This window comes from Protopterus annectens, chromosome 17.part0 (assembly GCF_019279795.1).
Source record: "Protopterus annectens isolate FY-2018-M chromosome 17.part0, PAN1.0, whole genome shotgun sequence".
In the NCBI taxonomy this organism is placed as follows: domain Eukaryota; kingdom Metazoa; phylum Chordata; order Ceratodontiformes; family Protopteridae; genus Protopterus; species Protopterus annectens.
This window is the reverse complement of record NC_056751.1, coordinates 671050996-671072552: the sequence shown is the minus strand read 5'-3', so window position 1 is coordinate 671072552 and position 21557 is coordinate 671050996. Positions and strand designations below refer to the sequence as shown.

General features: G+C 34.2%; 1 protein-coding gene across 1 annotated transcript in view; it reads left to right on the top strand.

Moving 5' to 3' along the window:
- LOC122791320 (intelectin-1a-like) overlaps positions 1–21557 on the top strand; it is a 326139-nt gene that overhangs the window by 147659 nt on the left and 156923 nt on the right. Inside the window, exon 4 of the mRNA XM_044059028.1 lies at positions 2679–2926. Coding sequence (XP_043914963.1) covers positions 2679–2926 — 248 coding nt within the window. The remainder of the gene's footprint in view (positions 1–2678; positions 2927–21557) is intronic.

The following is a 21557-nucleotide window of genomic DNA, read 5'->3' as shown; positions in this document are numbered from 1 at the left end:
AGAAATCCAAATCCCTCTGAGCTACATGCTCTAGGGACCTAACCTTGTCACCACAATAGACAGGACATGCTGGAGGGATAGATTCTTGTCCCAGAGACTTCTTATATTCTGGAACAAGCCACCCATCTATGTCAAGCAAAGTTCCTCATTAGCACTCTTCAAGAAAAATCTTGATGAGTGAATGGGAAATAGGAAATACACCCCAGGGATCACTTCTGTGGCTCTGCTTGACAGGAGCACAGGAAATTAACTTTCTTGGGTTGCATAAGCCAGGGAACCATGTTGGCTAGGCTTACTTAGGCCCTTGGGCCGATAGCCTAGTACCTACCTATGAACCTATGAACCTATGCTATTGCAGATGATGATTTCCTAGAATATTCTGGTGAAACTAATGCATTCAGTTAATAAGGTCATATTTCTTGTAGTGTAACAAGCAGCCATCTTTTACAGTTTTTGTTTTAATGTCAGTTTTTACTATAACATACACTTTGTTTTATCAGAAGTTTAGAGTGAGAACCATTTTGTTAATGATCACATGCTGTTGGCAATGTCTCCATTACTGAGCATAGTAACCAAACTACTGGCAATAAATGAGCCAGTTCTGCTCACGTCCAGAACCCTGCTGCTGCTGTCCATGTTGCTGGTAATGATGGTGATATACTCTGTACACCATTAAGGTCTTGCCATTGATTTAGTGGAAGTGCTGTCCATGGTGCTGGTAATGATGATGATATACTCTTTTCACCATTAAGGTCTTGCCATTGATTTAGTGGAAGTGCTGTCTATGGTGCTGGTAATGATGGTGATATACTCTTTTCACCATTAAGGTCTTGCCATTGATTTAGTGGAAGTGCTGTCCATGGTGCTGGTAATGATGGTGATATACTCTGTACACCATTAAGGTCTTGCCATTGATTTAGTGGAAGCGCTGTCCATAGTGCTGGTAATGATGGTGATATACTCTTTTCACCATTAAGGTCTTCTCCATTGTTTTAGTGGAAGTGTCATGTTTAGTCTGTGCTTCACTGTTTCATCATTACTATTGGATATAGAAGAGCTGTCATAACACACATGCAGTAGAAATCATTCTTTTTCACTAATGCATCCATACCTGTATTCTCCCTTCACAAAAAGTCATACAAAGTATCATGAATCATCTCATAATTGTAAACATAACTTGACCTGCTCACTTACTGAACAGCATTTATTTCTTATATCCTGGAGCAAAAATACAACATAACATTAAAATGTATAATATCACAGTTATAAGGCTGTACAGCTGATGTTCTTCATATGAACAAAACTTTATCATTCCTTTCATCTGAGACACTGGATCACTTAATATCTCTCTTACATCTTCTCTGAGATACCAAATCTATTTCAAAATCTGCACTACCCCTGAGGGGTAGGAGCAACATATGTTATAAAAAAGATTCTACAATCATATTTAGATATGTTATCAATCCACGTAACCCCGTATGAATTGCAGAAGGAGTCATTACTGGGCACATTGCGGGTGCTGCGAAGAGCACTTTTGGCTGACACCAACGATTGAAACAGTACTACTTTTATGAACTTTAATCATACTTTGACTTTGGAATGGGGTCCATTCCCATCATGGTATTAGAAACCCAAAAGACTTAGAGAAATTAAAAAAAGGGGGCATTTTCTACTGATTTGAAAATCTGCTTGTTTAAGGACCAATCACATATTTTCTCTTGATGTTGAAATCCATCCCAATGCAGAATAATTCAAAATGTAGTTTTTATTCACTCCTTCTCCAGCTGTCCACTTAATCCAATTTATGGTCATGAATTATCACTCAATGAAAAAAAAGAAAAAATGAATTATCAGTCAGTGGGTACAAGGCTGAGTGACATAGCAGGCCATCAGACATGGACAGTTGTGTTTAATTACCCTAATGGAGATGCCTGTGGGATATCTTCAAATGTAGTACAGTTACTCAATGTGGACAGACATAGCATCTATTTTATAGTGTACTGTCTAGGATAACTTCCATGTTTGGCACCTCCTTACAATGCATACATTTAAGCATAATTTTTAACCATTTGTGTCTCTGAATACATTGCTGCCTTGCAGTAACTAAATACTTGCATTTTTTTAGTATGTTGTTTGTTACTATAGAATGAATTGGCATAGTGATGTTTATAGTATTAAGTATTTCTTTTTGTTTTCATCACTACGATGTCGTGCTCATCATCACTGTGGATAATCACTGGATGTTATCAGGTATATCAGCTCTTGATACAATTGATGAAGTATCTATTCATCAGAACTAGTGATTTTATAACTAGATAGTCTGTCTAGACATAAAAAATGTTGCAACAAATTAAGTGCAGACAGTTTTTAAAGCCATGTCTAGAAATTGGAATCCCTGTGTCTAGCACACTTTAACCAATAAGCAAAATGTAAGCTAATTTATTATTTTGCATTCTACCTAGTTGATAATGCAATACTTTTTGGCAAAGAGAACGCTCACATGGTTATTTGATATATAGTACAACTCATAATGGTGTAATGCAATTCATGCATAGAGTGGTCCATCAGAAATTCCCAAAATGCATATAAGATATTTACATCAATTCTGCTATAGTCTATACATATTAATTGGCTACTACTACTACTACTACCTTATAACTCTTTTTATTCCATTGCAGATGGCTTGTACTATCTAACTACAGAGGATAGTGAGGTATACCAGACATTCTGTGACATGACAACCAATGGTGGGGGATGGACCCTTGTGGCTAGTGTTCATGAAAACAATATACATGGAAAATGCACCAGTGGAGATCGTTGGACAAGTACTCAAGGAAACAATCAAAATTATCCAGAAGGAGATGGAAACTGGGTCAATTTGGCCACATTTGGTACAGCAAGTGGTGCAACCAGTGATGACTACAAGGTATAATAGAAAATGGAATGGATAAATAGATGGGTCTGTGGACAGGAAGAGAAGTTTATAGAAACTACCATAAATGGAAGCATTATACAGATGGATGGGTGTACACAGTAAACCTTGCAATTAGTTGTCAAATGGCTTTCTAGCTACTTGATTGAAATGAAAGACTGTGCAGTATTTATGCGGGTAAAAACACAGACCAAGCCATTCAGTAAGAACTTCAAGAAAAACTCAGCCAAGCAAGAGTTTTTACTGTGAAATACCTTAAACCTCTTGTAACAGAGGCCCATAGGATATATGCAAATGATCCCTTAAGGATACCAAGTGTTTCAGCTACATGCTTTCTGAATGTCCATGACTTTCTTTACTTCTTAAGTCTTTATGGTAACATTCAGGCCAATAAAGCTAAACCCCACTAGTTGTGGACTTACATGTTTTGGCCTTTTTATTAACCTCGTCAGCACAGCATAAGTGGATAGTTTATACTTGCGACACACAGGGTCTTTAAACCCAGCTGATGCCCATCTCTATTTATCTATGTGTCTGTCTATCCACATACACACACACACACACACACACACACACACACACACACACACACACACACACACACACAAGAGTGAAGTTCTATACACTGAAAATACACAGTATCAATGTCTGTAGTATTGATAACAAAACCTCAGAAAATGGAACATCAATGGCTACTGTGCATGCTATGAGGAATAACTTCAGAGTAGATGAAATGAAAAGCAAGTGTTTCTGCAGAAGGAAAGTCCCCCTGCATTCCCATACCCCCTCACCTGCTAATTAAAAAAAAAAAAAAAAAAATATATATATATATATATATATATATATATATATATATATATACTAACTCCATGATCATTCAGTCTCCAGGGGAAAGGCGTATTTCCCTGCCCAGAGATTGTCTATATCACATAAATGTTGACCATCTGTTTCTGAAAACCAAATAATGTAGATCAAACAGACACCAATCTTGTATCCATTCACATGTATAAATAAAAAGGGAAAACTAGTTGTACAGGAACAATTGTTCTGGATATTGGCATTCAAATTAATAAAATGGGCCATTGTCACAACTTCTTATGTAAGATCCATGTCAAAGATCACTTTGCGTTCTTATTAAAAATAAAAAAAAAAGGATTCAAGCTGGAATTGTTTGTTTAAGCCATAGTTTATTAACTTAAAACAAGAGCTGAGCAGTTCAGAAGCTCTGAAAAGGTCAAAAGCAGTCATCTCTTATTATAAATTAATAAACCATCCTGGGGATTCAATAAACTCGATGAAGACTTAGCATGAAGCCTACATGGAGTTTAAGTGTTTACACTGTGAGCAGCAGTGCTGATTACATATGCATGCTGCACATTGCGTTTAAAGCATCCATGTGAGGCTTTGTGCTCAGCAGCAATGTTGCTAGCCTGGAAACCATGTAAAGCAATACGAACACCTGCAGACATGTCCACCTGTTTACCTACAGGCAAACCATGTCTGTGGTACTGCAAGGAAAGCCACAATGACTAACAGGATTATTAATAAAACAATATATACAGTACCAACACATTACATGAAAGTGTATACAGTGCAGAGTATTGTGGAAACCTGCTTTAGGCATACTGAATAAAAGTTTGTAAATGATCAGCAAGGCTACACAGACTGCATTATAAATAATTAGTTAGGGAAGTGTGTGTATTGAAAAGGGACACACAGACAAATAGTAAAAATTAAAACACAGGAAGAGGATTGGTGAAACATGTTATTGTACAGCAGATGAGGGCATGTCAATGGAAACAGTTGTTGCATGAACACTAATCACATATTGACATGATACTGTATGCACTGCACAGTTGTATATTATGTGACTGTCACACAAGGTGACATAACAGTGGAAAGTATTCTTTGTGATATAAGCATCCTGACAAGAACAATAGAAAGTCATACATCAGGGGTGATCTATACAATAGGGATTAGGGACATATTGTAAAGCTGTTCATAATGAGGTGCCTGAATATAAATGTAATGTCAGTATAGGTCTCAACCAAGAGGGACACATAGTCAAAGGATCATGGAGAATAGTAGACAGAAGCATGCACACACTCATGGACAATAGTAGACAGAAGCATGCACAGGCTCATGGACAATAGTAGACAGAAGCATGCACAGGCTCATGGACAATAGTAGACAGAAGCAATGCACAGGCTCATGGACAATAGTAGACAGAAGCATGCACACATTCATGTTGAATAGTAGACAGAAGCATGCACAGGCTCATGGAGAATAGTAGACTAAAGCATGCACAGGCTCATGGACAATAGTAGACAGAAGCATGCACGGGCTCATGGACAATAGTAGACAGAGGCACGCACAGGCACATGGACAATAGTAGACAGAAGCATGCACAGGCTCATGGACAATAGTAGACAGAAGCATGCACAGGCTCATGGACAATAGTAGACAGAAGCATGCACAGGCTCATGGACAATAGTAGACAGAAGTATGCACACACATGTGATTGATGTTGGTGCTGCTGTTTCAGGGAGGACAACTATGTCTCATGATGAGCTTCCAGGTAAGCTTACATGTGTCAGTTTTTAACATTTTCTTGTCTAGTAAAATATTGAAAGTAAAAGTGCAATTGTTTTAATATATATATATTTTTTTTTTGGGTGGGGAACCTATTGATAAATTGATAGTTAACAACACATTCAGGTTTATTACACATGAGCTTTGGGTGGACATGTCAGCCAAGTTTAAGTTAAAAGTATTATTAATGGATATATGGGCAAACATTCTATCCCTCTGTGTTATTGGAATTGCGATGATGGTGTCCTTATCTTTTGCATAACTTCTTCCAGGACCATCCTCCCTAGCAACTGTGGAGTCATCTGTAGATGGTAAGGAAAACATTTTTATTTGAGTACTGATGAGCATTTGACAGAAATATGCATGTATCATTATGTGTGAGGTGGGTGTCAGCAGTGTGTGTGTGTGTGTGTGTGTGTGTGTGTGTGTGTGTGTGTGTGTGTGTGTGTGTGTGTGTGTGTGTGTGTGTATTGCTGTACCATCTGCAAGAGTGGCACCAGTGTTAGTTTGTTAGTATATATTAAATTGTAGTGTGGGTATTAATTGTATTCATTTCTTTCTTGTGTTTGTTGAGTAATACCACAAATATAAAAGTTCGGTCATCCACAGGAACCAAGCACTATATCTCACAGGCGTAAATATAAAAATATAACAGCAAATCCAAACTATGATTCCAGACAACTAAGATATGATACAAAAATACACGAACTAGGCAACAAAGTTCTGGCTTTATTGTATTTGTAAGCGCTTTCACCTTTCAGCTTCTTCAGACATTTATAACAAAAATCTAGCCATTTAAATACTATACAAGTACAATTCATTGGCCAGATGAATAAACACGTCACTAAATACATGTATTAAAGAAATATCTAGGCACTTAGTTCAAAAACATATATATTTTAAAAAGTGTCTAACCTTTTAATTAAAAAACTTCCTAAAACATTATCTTAAAAAATGTATGTGAATTCATGGACACATAAAAATGTTATATTTAAATATAAATATAAATATAAATTTAAGTATAAATATAAATACAAAATATAAAATATATACACAAACTTCCATGCAAAACCCCATATATGAATATGTGTATAGTACCACAGGTGATCCTGACAGTTGATGTGTAGGCCTTTTACCACCTGATGTCAGAGTATGGACAGACTCTGATGATGATGGTGGCCAAACAGATACACAGTTGGGAGTGCAGAGGTTGTATCTGACTGAGGTTGACATTCAGCCATCCCCTGTATTTCCATCAGACAAAGACAGTAAGCCTATGCATGCCTATTCCAGTGAGCCCTCAGATATTGGACAAGTGGAAGGTGTGGTGACACACTTGATCAGGGAAGTGTGGTTATTGTGGCTTCAGTGACTGTTGATTCTGCCCATAGCCAAAGTGTGGGTGGTGTGCCACACAGGAGGGTTGTTAGGGTTGCTTAGAGGAGCCCTGCAGTCCATCCTTCACCTGATCCTGGTGTGTCTTTCCTTGTCACTTGATGTGTGTTTAGTGCCATTGTGGAGGCACAGGCACATTTCACTAGGGCTCCAAGGATATGTTTATGGTTATAAATGTGGCACAGGCTGATGTGCGTGATTCTCTTCACCATGTGAACAATTCAGTGGACCAGATGAATGACATGATGGAATGGGCAGTGTCTGTGATGGAACATCTGCTGGGAGGGGGACAGCATTTACATGGACATAGGTCGGCCACATCATCTGATGTTAGCCAATGCAGCCATGCTCGATTATGCTCCTGTACTGGCATTACTTCCAGTGCTGCATCAGTGATTGAGGTGGTAGATGTGGTAAGCCATGCATAATGGTCCTGGCCGTACTTGTGAGGAGAGCTTGCCCAGTAGACATTAGCCATGTTCAGGTAGCAGCAGCATATCTGACCGTGGTCATGGATGTGCCAGTGCAACTCCTGGCAGAGCCAGTTCACACAGTTAGGGTGAGGACGATGAACTGTTACCTCTACCATGCATGGCTCACACCTTTCCAACATGCCAGGATGTAGAGCTAGCACAGAGCTCGACTGTGTTCTTCCAGACACTCACACACCTGTTTCACCTTGAGTCCCCATACAGACACACACACACTTAGTTACATGGGTCAGTTGTAAGGCTTACAGTTCATTCTTTCTTAGTGACCATTTGCTGCTTTGTCCAAATGTCTACCTTTCTTACTCACATGCACTCATTATATTTTGTGTCAGCCTAGGCCTCCTACCCCCCCCCCCCACAACATCCTGTGCATTGTATCATATCCCTTGATTTTCTCTCTGCTGGATTCAGAGAAACACAAGTCTTTTGTCTGATGTCCAGGGTGCATAGCTGACTGAATGCTTGGTATATTGCATGTTTGTGATGATGTTTTACAAATGATACTGCTTTCTTACTTTTTTTGTAATGTGGACATCCCTCTCAACCTCTTATACCAACAAAGCTGGGCCAAGTCATAAATAAAAGTGGGACAAAGGCTCAAAAACAGAGATAAGTTTGAAATATTCTAGTCTTATAAACTTATAAAGTTAATAGAATAACAGGTTTTCCATTATCATATGATTTTTCTGAGGGATATGAAGTCTGAAACTGAAATGTGTGTCATTATTTTCTAACTTCAATCTTTCACGAGTTGCCAGTACAAAACTATGAGGCCAAACTGTGGACATTCTGTGAAAATCTGTAGATTTGAGAGGTATGAATGTGCAAATCTTTGATGCATGAGGCCTATTAGTTGATGGAGTACACATGTATTGACATAAGTTAGCTCTGTCACATATTGATGTCATTGCTGTAAACACCACCCACCTTATACTTACTTACATTAGCAAGTAGCAGTATGCAAGGACATGCAATTTGTTTGTGTTTTATGTTTCTATTCTAGGTTCAACATTTACCTTGCAAGTCCAGAAGTTACAAGAGTTTTAATTAGGGGGTGACTCTGTCTGAGTAGTATACAACCATTTCATGGGTAAGTAAAGGTTATGAACATTGCCTGGCATCAATGTTACTGTATGTATGTGCATAGGATGAAGGTTTTATCTCCTTAGATGGTGAGTGTGTGTGCTATCTTTTGCCTTTTGGCCAGTGCAAGGGCATATTATGCATTCCTACATCTGCCTACGCCCACAACAGGGCTGGTGGTTCCCCCTCAGACTCCTCACCTGCCCATGACTGTAGTGACCTTGTCAGTGGTGGTGGGATATGTGACCCTTCCCTTTGGTGTTCATGCTGAAGTTTTTTATCAGAATAATATTGTGAAGCATGGCAAAGATGGTGAAAAGTTCAGCACATGTACAGGGATTGTACTGCAGAGCTCCCCCAGGTGTATATAGGCACCAGAACCATGACTTCAGCAGCCCAAACACATGCTCTATGATGCTTCTTGTTTGAGAGTGTGCCTCATTATAGCATTTTTCTGTTGATGTATGTGCATTTGTTATGGATGTTATCAGCCACTGTTCAAGTGTGTAACCTGCATTCCCCAGTAAATGACCCTGTGGGATAGTCCCCCAGAAAATATCTGATACAGTTGAGAGTTGTACCAGATATGTGAGTTGTGGTAACTCCCTGGGTTGCCAGCCCACACATTCAGAATGATTCCCTTAGCATTACACATGATCTGGTAGTTAATGGAGTGGAAGCCCTTTCTATTTATGTACACCCTTCCCTGTTCCTCGGGTGGTGCTTTAATTTCAACATGAGTACAGTCTATGGCACCCAAGGCTTCAAGGTAGTGTGCTACAGGGTGCAACTCCTGTATAGCTCTGGCTCTTGAAACACACTTTTGCTGTGGCAACACACACATGGTACTTGGCTCCCCAACCCCCCAGAAATGACACTGTATAATCCAAGGAGTACTACATAATTCACTCCAGTACTTTCCACAATATTCTCACAGAATGTTTACCCATTTACATCACAAAGTCAGTTGCATATGATTGCTGGTCAACTATCACTTTGCCTGGCACTCCCCTGGAGGTGTCTATAGGCCATCTTAGAAGTATAACACCCCTGTGTCATTGACAATATAGTACTGCACATTTCCATGTGTGTTCATGTCAAAAGGTGGATGATTTGCTTACAATTGTTAGAAATAAAGTTAGACAATGATGATGACTACACTTGTGCAACTGGCATGGCCTAGAGAACTGTTGTTTCATATATTAATGACTGGATTGGTGAGATAAATAATGTTAGGCAAAGAACAAATAGAACACATTTAGGAAATGATGCATCTATTTTCTGCAGAGATCATTCAACCCGTATGAAACAAGACGATGCCCCTGACAACTTTGGAATTCTGGATACAAGTATTCAGTAATCTGAGGATTCCGTTTGTTTAGAAGGAAACAAAAAAGAAAGGAAGAAGTTCTCAACAAATAAAAAGGAAGAAAAAGAAACTGACTAATGACTGTAAAGGAAAGAGAATACATAGTAAAAAGGATTCTGCTTTGTAATATAGCACACAGGTTACAGGGAATGATAATATTTTTATATCAGAAAACCTTCAGTCTACAGAAAAAGGCATCATTTTTCCAACATAGAAGGCAGAAAAAAGAGGCAAGGGGTCGGTGAAAAGGGAGAAATCAAAATTGAACATGGAGGGATTTAAGAACATTACTGTAAGAAAAAAGAAGAGAAAGACAGATGTCAACTACATGGTCCAAGCTTTGAATTTACAATGCCAGCTGAATGAGAATTTAATACACAATGCAATCAGTGGGATTAATAAGACTAATAGTGATGACAATCTAGACTTCATAACAATTGATAGAACAGATATTGCTGTATTAGAAGCTGAACATTCTTCAGAGCTGGTCAGCAAATATATTCTTGTAATTGGAGATTCAATTATTACAGGAACTGATACTTATATTTGCAGAGATGATAATGAACATCGAATAGTGTTATGCTTTCCAGGAGCAAAAACAGAAAATGTCAGTCAAGCCTTGGAATGCCTTAATGTAAGGAAGTACGAACCCGTTTTTATTCTTGTTGGTGCAAATGATGTCATCCTCAAGGATTCTCTGACTGTTAGTAAGGAACTGACCGCCCTCTTAGATAGTATTGTTTGTACTGGTGTTTGGATGTATTTTTTACAAATCACATATAGAAAGGATAGTCAGCTCACTGTGAATGAAAAAAATTGGGGGTAAATACCTACATGGAAAAAATGCCCTGTTTTAAAAAATGGAAATGTGTAGAGCATCCATGCCTAGTTCTGAGCACACGTGGTCAGACAGGATGTTGTGCATTTGTCAAGATCAGGGAAGAGAATTTTTCCAGCAGATATTTTGCCATATTTGACAAACACTAGGCATTATTTTTGCCAGGTCAAAAATTTAACAGTTCACAGATAGGAACATTTGATGTATCTTTGATGGTTGTTAATGCTAGGAGCATTAATAATTTTTTTTATTGGAAAATTTGCTACGTTCTCACAAGATTGATGTTTTTATTGTTGTGAAACATGGTTAAAGAACAATGACTGGAAACTATGTCTGTCAAGGTATAAATATTTTTACTGTAACAGACATTCTAACAAAAAAATCAGGTGGAGGTGTTATGAAAGGGATTAAAGATAGCTATGAGACCTGTGATTATTACATGTTCAATATTAACACCAATACCATAGATTGTGTAACTGTGACAATAAAGACAACCCTGGAACATGTGACAATAGTTGGAGTGTATAGACCACAAAAGTCAGGTGCAATTGACCTAGAGGAATTCATACTTTTCTTGCATGAAACACAGGAGGGAAGAATAATATTTTATTTATTTAGTTCACAAAATGACACACAACTAATGAACTAAGAATCAAAACAAAAATTAAGGTAAAGACTTCAGAGCTGAATTCAGTGGAAATTTAATAAGTGCTTTGGTACCCCAAAGCCCTCCTTGTAAATATATTTAATGAAGTAAAGGAAAAGGAGAGCAGGGTATTTTGTTCCATTGTTAGGAAGAGGACCTTTGAGATTGGTTAGTCAAGGGAGAGAACAAAACTCTCCTCAAGTCTTTAATAAGGCCCTAGTTGTAACCTACAATGATGTTTATGATTTGAGGGCCATAGTTGAAACCATCTGTAAAGTTTATGGGTTTGATCAGGAATACTTGGAAAGTATGGGTTTGAAACCTGTTATTGTATATAAAAAAGGAACTGTGCTTCAAATCATTGTTGGAAAACCCTGCGAAAGATAATAGTTTAGGTAAAATGGTTAAGTGTGGCCACTGTGTGCAGTGTCCTTTTTATTACTGAAGGTTCCATCTTTTTTGTTGAAGGATTTGGGGTGATAAAGTTGCACAGCAAGTTTTACTGTGGTAGCAAGAGGGTGGTATACCTAGCTCAATGCAAATGTTGCACTGCATTTTACATAGCCAAGACAAAGTTAAGCCTCAGGAAGATGATTTTGTCAGCATAATTATGATATTGGTCAGAAGGATGGTAGAAATGCTTTATACAAACATTGATACAAAATCCCGATCATGGGTTTAGATTTATTGCTATCGACCGGCCAAACCTGGGGCAGAGGTGGACCACTTGAAGATTTTCTAGAGCTTTTGGAGCTTAGATGGCAATTAAGAACACCACCAAATACTCAGGTTTGAATGAGGATACTTCCTTAGCTAGCGTGTTAAAATTAAAAGCTGCTGATTTTATTTAGAGTAGATGTGGACTTATAATGTTAGGATTGAATTTATTTTACTTTATTTCAAGAAGAATAAATTTAATATATATAATATATTTGATATTTAATGTGTACAAAAGGAAAATTTTACATGCATAAAGATTTACTTAATGTGTATAAAAGGAACATTTTACATGCACATAGATTCACTTATTTACTCATTTTTTTAACCATTTCTGGTGAGCATTGTGATTTTTTAGTGGGGGGATTGTTACCTGTTGCTTATTCTCTTACCCTTTTCTAAACTTTTATAGTCCCGATGACTTTGTCTTGTATAAATATTGTTTGATTTTTGATTGTTTGACTGTGTAACCAATTAACTAATTGGTTAATTTGATTAGCTTAATTGTTTAATTATTTGTGTGTGTGTGTGTGTGTGTGTGTGTGTGTGTGTGTGTGTGTGTGTGTGTGTGTGTGTGTGTATATATAAGTATGGTACGGATGTGGTTTCTTTATGCTGAAGAATTCCAGGTATTGAAGGACAAAAGCACTTAATAAATTTCTGCTGAATGCAACTCTCAAGTCTTCACTTTCATTTTTTATTCTATTTATTTATTTAACATTTGTTTAGCAAGAAAGTCCAACTTGAAACAAAGCCAATTTTCAACGGAGGCCATGGGAAAATGCTCCAGACGTATGTCTTTGTAACGTCTTTGTAATGTCTTTGTAATATTAGCCGGTGACTTAAGTTTACCAGAAACAGACTGGAATAACATTAATTCAGCAACATTAGTAAGGAAATTATTCACAACGCATATTCAGGAACAACAATTGCTTCAGACTGTAAAAAAAATATCAGGGGATGGAACATACTAGATATTGTTTGTGCTCCTAAAGAAATTACTGTTTCTTCAAGTTTTACCACCATTGATGTGCAGTGTTCATGGGGTTATAAAGGTAAATTTGTTGCTAGATAATTCTGCCAAACTGAAATATAAAACATTGCACAAAAGGTTAATTACAGATTATATGAGTGGGGTGCTCAGTGGAAAAAAATGCAGATGAAATGTGGTAAGTTTTGAAAGAGAAATTGTTTGAGTGCAAAAAAAAAAAATCAAAAAATTGTTTAACATCAGGATCTAGGCATACAACGTCAAGGGGATATATTTCCATAAGAACAAGATATCTGATCGAGGTGAGAGACAAAAAAATATAACAAATGGAAGAGAGGTTGAGCTACAACTTTGAAAACTGAAATAAACAAGCTGGACAAACAGATTAAGCATAGTGTGAGACAAGATCAAGAAAAAATTGAAGCAAACTTATACATAGATATTGAGCATAATAGGAAAACTTTTATAAATAGATAAGATGTGGAAGGACTAAATCTGTGTGCAGACTCTAAAATTTATTCTCAGACACAACAGATTTTATATATATATATATATATATATATATATATATATATATTTACAAAATCTTATGCAAAATAGTTTGGTGATACAAAAGGGGTGATAAGTTTTCCTAGTGACATCCAGGTAAGACCAGATACTGGAATCAAATAAGATTATATTGAAAAAGAACTGTGCAAACTGGATCCATCAAAGCACATGGAGGAGAAGGAATAATAATGATCTGAGAACACTTCAGCAAGAACGTACAGTACCATTATATCTATTATTCACTAAGTCATATAAATATAGGGAGATTCCTCAAGACTGGAGACATGCGCTTATTAAACCTGTCTTTAAGGGAAAGAGGAGTAGGACAAACCCAGAGTCGTATAGATCTTTAAGTCTACTTTCATTTTGTGCAAAAATAATAGAGAAGGTAATATTGGATAAGTTATTGTCATAACTGGAAAGGATGGGACTTGAAACCATATATCAGCATGTATATGTTGAAAATAGATCTATTACCACTTGTAACATGATGTTCTATAACAATATAATAGCAGCTATAAATTAAAAATTGTGCTGTGATGTGATTTATATATATTTAACTTCAGCGTTTGACGGGTCATAAACAAAATAGTAAATTAGTTCAACTAGGTATTGATGTACTCTCTTGATAAGATGGATAGCTGCATGGTTTACAAATAGGACATGGCAAGTAACATACAGCAACTGGACTGATGAAATCCTTGGTTACAGTCAGGGTGTTCCACAGGGCTCTGTCCTGGGCCCTCACTTGTTTAGATTGCATCTTTCAAACCTAACTTTTTCATCTGAGGTGCTCTACAGTCTATATGCAGACGACCTGAAATTGGACAAACTGATTACATGTATTACAGATAAGGCATGTCTGCAAAATAACTTGAATAAACTGATCATTCTGGCACATGAAAATAATATTCTGATAAATACATCAAAAACTAAGCATATGAGATTTGGGAGACATAAACTGAAATGTGAATATTTAATACAGCATGCAGTGATTGAAACTGTAGACGCATTTAAGGACCTGGGTATATGGTTATATTTAGCTATGAATTTTTCTAATCATATCAACCAAGTGGTTAATGATAGTTATAGAACTATAGGTCATATAAAAATATTTATAAAGTCTAGGAAATCTAAAATGATGAAGTCATTGTTTGATAGTTACATTAGACCCCAACTTCAGTATGGGATAACAATATGGAAGCCCTATAAGAAAACAAGCATGAGCAAAGTGGAAACAGAAATATACCAAGGGCATTCATGGATGTGAAAATTTAAGTTATTATGAAAGACTAAAATATCTGAACTTGTACAGTGTATCTTATAGATATCTAAGAGGAGATCTTATTCGGGTATATAGGGCATTTAGAAACAACTACCTCTGGGAATGTTTGGGGTTATTAACATGTACTAGAGAATCATCAGACAACCTATGTAGAAGATTCTATAGGAATAAAAAGTGTACCAATTGGTTCTCTGACAGAGTAGCTGATGCATGGACTAGATTACCAAATTACATTAAAGCAAGTATTAGTTTAGATATTTTTAAGAACAGCCTGGACACTTATTATGGGAACAAGTGTTTTGGTATAATGGCAAGCTAGAACAGCATTAATGGCCATGCTTGAAATATTTGTATGCATGTATGTATGTATGAAATAAGACAGATGACTGTTTTAATAATAACCCTTCTGATGGCAGTTAACAAGGCTGTGTATCTGCAAAAGTAATGCCTTCCAAAATAATTGACTATGCCAAGAGTGAACTATAATAAGTGCATGCAGACAAATGTTTTTCTTTTCTAATGCATATATGCAAAATATTTATTTGTAACATGTTGCCAAATCTCTTATGCACTTGAAAAATGCAATAATATATTAGTAATATTTGAAGCTTTCTGCGCAAATTGAAAGGAATATCAGTAGTTTCCATATACCCAATTCCCCGCACTTTCAAGTTCCCTAGCAACACGTTTACCTTCATATGATTTAGATTCAGGTGTGTGAACATTGTGAAGATGCAGATGAGGTGTGAACACATTAGAATTCCTGAATCCCAAACTTTTTTTTTTGCTCAGAAGTTTTTTATTATTATTTTTAAAAGTAACAAATATCTTGAGAACATTTTTCAAATAAATTTAAACAAAAAAGAAAAAATACATTATTTACATTTGGCCTGAAATTGTAATTATACAGAAATCTTTCTGATTTAAACATATATGAACATTAGTCATATATATTTTTAAGAAGAGTCAGAGTTCATTTTTAAAGTCTCAATAAGGGATAAAATCTTCCTCCATGGATTGTTGATCCATAGTTTTGGGTAAATCCTCAGTTCTTTGATTTTGATTTCCATTATCACTGTTTCATTTAATAATGTTAAAAATTCTTCAACGGTAGGAGAAGAGTTGAACTTCCATTTTCTGGAGATGCATTTCCTAGCAACTGCTAGGATTTTCCATAGTAAATACATATTTTCTTTTTTCATTTCTAAATTTTCATTTGCACACAACAAAATTAAAGCTTTAGGTAATACAAATGAATCTGTAAATACAGCTTGTAAAAATGTTAATATCTTTCCAGAATTTTTCAAAGAAAATACAATCATGAAAAATATGTACCCAGTCTGCTTTACAATTTTGTAAACATCTCCAGCAAGTAGCATTATTGGAAGAACTCAGACTGGCTAGTTTGCTAGGTATATAAAATGCTCTATGCATAAATTTCCATGTATAAATTCTCCAAAATTGCATGTTAGAAGTTAATTTAATTGAAAGCAACAAGCTAGTTTTGCTTTCCAAGGATATGTTTAATGAATGTCCTTTAGTAATGTAATTCCAATCTTTCTCTTGAGGTCTAGCTTTATAGCTTATTAGAATCTTGTATAATCTTGAAGTTGTATTTTCCATATTATGATTATTATAAATAATTTAATGTAGATATTTTATAAATTTAGGTTCATTCTTAAAGGAAGAATTATTAAGCATTCTGCATAGATCTTGTGAGTATGTTAATACACTTTGAAGCACTAGCAAATCAGATGAAAACAGATCATATTTATTCATTATGTACTGGATATCTATCACTTTTTGATTAATAATACAATGTTTCCAACAGATAAAATGCTTTTGTTTCCCATCTATTAAAAACATTCTTATGTATCTTATTAAAGATTTTTTTGTAATGCTGAAAGGTATTAATAGGTCTAACTAGAATTTAATATCTATATTAGCATTAACAAATTTTCTAAAACAATTGGAAATAGAATTTATAAAATTTACTTTAGTAGGTTTTATCAAGTTATATTGTAAGCTGAAACATAAGATATGCCATAACTTGTTTGGATTGATTAGACAGCATAAAGTTTTTTAATATGTGATTTTCATTTAGAAATATAGTATAATGTAGTAATTTCCAGCTAGATGAGTAGTTTGGATCTATCCAGTTTATGATAATTTTGAAAATAGAAACTTTAATATGTTTCTATATTCGGAAAGTTGATCCCTCCCTGTTTCCATGGTCTAATATGGTGACTGAAGGCTACTCTGTTTCTATTAGGGTACCAAAGAAATTTTAATAATAATGCATTTATATCTTTCAAGAGATGTTGGTCAAGTACTATAGGAATAGCTTGAGCTATGTATAAAATTTTTGGAAGTAATATCATCTTTATTAATTGCAATCTATTTTCATAGATTTTATATTTTATTCCACTTTTCTATATAATTGTTCATTATTTTATGATGTTATTATAATTTGTAGTTAAGGTTTCTTCTATATTTTTACATAAAGTAACACCTAAATATTTTAAAGTGGATACTTCTTTGCCAATTATATGATCCCCATTTACTAGGAATTCCCTACATGTGTTAAGTACTAAAAAAATAGACTTTATTTTATTAATGTGGAGACCTGAAATTAAATAAAAATTTCAACCTGTTTATCTAATTCTTTTAAGGATTTTTTTTAATTAGGTAAAATAAGAAGCACATAATCAACGAATAACATTATTTTAGAATTTTATTGATCATATATATTAATACATTTTATTTTCAGATTGTAAAGTATTAAAGTGGCAAATATTTCTATTGCTAGTGCAAATAAAATGGGAGACATAGGACAACCTTGCTTAGTACCCTTCATTAGAGCTATAGATTCAGATGTAAATGGTCCTAGTTTTACATATACTAGATTGTTTTTGTAAATATTCTTTACCAGAGAAATAAAAGAAAGAGGAAAATCATAAAGCTCTATATTCTTTACCAGAGAAATAAAAGAAAGAGGAAAATCATAAAGCTCTAAGACTTTAAATAAATAGTCCCATTTTATGGAATCAAGGGCTTTTTCTATGTTTAGTGCAATTATTAATACTTTTTGTTTTTCTCTATTCAATATATCAATAAGTGTTAATATCATTTGTATGTTATCATATGTACATCTATTTTTGTGTAAACCCAGTTTGATCTTCATTTATAATATGGGTCAAATATTTGTTTTATTTCTGTTAAATAGAATAGACATGAAAATGTTGTAGTCATTGTTAAGAAGAGATATTGGTCTATAAGAGCTGCAGTGTATGGGATCTATATTCTCTTTTATAATAGGTGTGATTAAGGAGTATTTCCACAATGGTGGTATTGTGTTTTGTGTTTGGATTTCAAATAAGGTTTTATGAAAAAGAGTAGTTATAGAAATCAGAAAAAGTTTATATAGTTCTATAATAATACCATCAATTCCTGGGGCTTTCTTACATTTACTTTCCTTATTTTTTTCTAAAACTTATGTATGTGAAATTAATTTTTGAATATCCATTTTTAATTTTTCTGGGACTCTTGATTTTAGGAAAATCTTTTTTCCAAATTTAGAAGATTAATCTGAGAATTACTATCTTTATAATGGTCAGTGTAATGATGTGTAACTGCATCTAGAATGTAGTTTATGTCCGATACATTTTTCACTTGTGTAGAATATTAATGATATTATTAGCTCTTGATTGTATTTTTATTCTCATAACTAAGTTATGCATATGTCTGAGTGAATTTGAATAAGAGTTTAATTTTAATTTTTCTAGTGCTAAATTGGTTTTATGGGTTAGAATTTCATTATATTTTTAGTTAATTCATCAATTGCCTTTTTGTTGTTGGAGGAGTTTGCAGAATTCTTTGGATTTAATCCTTATAAATTGGTTTTGTATGTTGAATAATTCTGATTCCCATTATTTTGATTTATTTTTGAACCATGTAAGGGTTTTGCCATATATGAAATCTTTCAAGGAATCCCAAATCATGACTATGTTAATCTCTTCAGAATAATTAGTATCTAGGGAAATTGTAATTCTGATACCAGCCAAGGTTTAAATTCTTTCAATTTTGTAAAATATTAAGGAATTCTTGTCATATGTGTTAATTTTTTAAAATCTATTTGACGTTTGAGAGTAATTGAGTTGTGATCTGATAAAGTACATGGAATTATTGAAGAGATGGATATGTTTGTATTTAGATCTTGAGAAACATAAATTCTGACAATTCTAGTTTGAGTACCAAATCTGTAATCTTGATGTGAAAATGTTAATGAGATAATTTATTTGAAATTAAAAATATCTAGTAAATTAAGATTTTAACACCATTTCTTGAGAAGTTTTGTTATGAAAGTAAAAACTTAAAAACAAAAAAGCAAATTGATAGATGACCACAATAAAGGCAAAATATTCTTAGCGCTTTCATCCACTTTATTAGAGCATGAACTTCTTCAGAAAACACTAACACAAATAACTGGAGGAGGGAAGGCACAAATCCCAGCGGATGTGCTGTATCCACAAATTAAATGCCTATAATCCACAAAGCTTGTAAATTGCTGAAGGTCAATAAACGCTCCAAGATACTATAAGTCAATGAGTATCTTTAATAGTACAACCATGAAACACAATGCGTCGACCTAGGTTTCGTCCGACTTCTCGGACTTCTTCAGAACAATGCAACATGCAAAATCAAATCCTTATATATCCGCTTTAATTACATGAATTATTCCATTAAATCACTAATTGTAAAATTAACCAAATAAAAGACAAATAAACGAACAACCTTAAAAAGACATCACAGTTAAAACACTGAAACGTTGTTTAAAAACATGGAATTTCATGAAGGTTGGTATACACCTGTATATTATAATGATATAAATACAATATGTGTATGTGTTTATGATTACATATATATATGAAATATAAAAAAATATATATATTTATAAACGTGTATATACATATGTATAAAAATATATAATATATAATATATAATATAATGCATGTGTTAAAAATGCGTGAAAAATATTTGTATGTGTATGTTATATAAAATACCCTGGATATAAATAACATTCTCATTGAATAAATAGTATATTGTCCAATATATGGAATTGTTATACAATAGACTAAATAAATACCCATGTATATAATGAGCTGCCAAAGCGTGTGATGTATGATATTATAAGAAAAATACATTATTACATGAATAATATTACATACAACCCCACCCCCAAGAAGTTTGGTCTGAAGTTTGGACATGAATCTATGAATATATAACAGGCACTTATGTAAACATATATAAATATATATATATATATATATATATATATATTTTTGTTTTATAAATAAATGTTAAAATATTGAATTATATGACCAAAAATCTCTAAAGTGCTCGTGTGCTAAAAACATTCTTTAAAAAATCTTTAAAAACTTTAAAAACATCAACGGGGTAAATTCAAGTGTATAATATTATATGTAATGTATAGGGGGACCTGGAATGGTCTGTTAATGCGTGCTAGGTGCTTTTAATGTGCCTTCTTCAGAAAAGACATGAGCCCTCTCTTTCTCATGTCTTTTAAAACTCTATACAGGAAGTGATATCATAATTAAATTAATTAAACAATAATTAATCAGTAACAATGTTCAATAAAATCTGTGATAAATTTTTTTAAAAAAAATTAACTTATAAAATGCTTAAACTTTCTTGCAAAAAATCAAAACCCTTATGCAGGGTACAAAAAAACCTTACACTATAGTGAAACACATAGACTATATATATATTCCCGTACACACATATATACACATATACACACATGCACACATGTACATATATACATATATATATATGTACAATATAAACTATTCTCACTATTATTTCATAATTATATTTGATTATCCCATCTATTATATGAACATTAAATAAATATATTATTGTTGTTTACTATAGCAGAGTTTTGTAGTTAAATAGACTTGATAAGTGCCGTTATATTTATGGATTCAGTATGTGGATTTAATTTCTTTAAGCTAGTGTGAATACTCATTATCAGGTTTGTGTCATTTCAAGTATTCTCTTTTTCTTTCTCTCCTTCTTCCCCCTCACACTCTCCACATTCCACACTGTATAATATGATCATTGTATGTTTAAATATGAGATGCACAATCTAGATATCTGAAAACCTATATCAATTTTCACAGATCTATTAATCAGTGTAAAATGTGAGGTGGTCAGTCACAGTTAACATGTATTAGCTATTGTGATTATATATATGTTATCTGAGCTGTCATTAACATCTTGAGACCTATAACTAAAAGAAATTTTGCTTTAAATTAAGTTTGATATTTCCCATGTTCACTTCTTCTAGGTTTAGAATATACGTTGTAATTTGAAAATTATCATTATAATTTTGGAGTGATAATTTTAATAAATACTTTAGCAGCTCACTCTTAAAGGGGAAGCACTTTACTATCTCGAAATACTGAAACCACAGATTTCAGTATCTCAAGATGAAAGTGCCGAAAATGCAGTTGAGCAAAACTGCACTTGATCGAATTTGAAGTCTCAAATTCATGGTTGTGGTGGTGCGGTACATGGGATTTGCTCTGTTTGTAAGGTGTGATATGCTGTGGGATATGGTTTGCCTGCTGTTGTGTGGATATATGT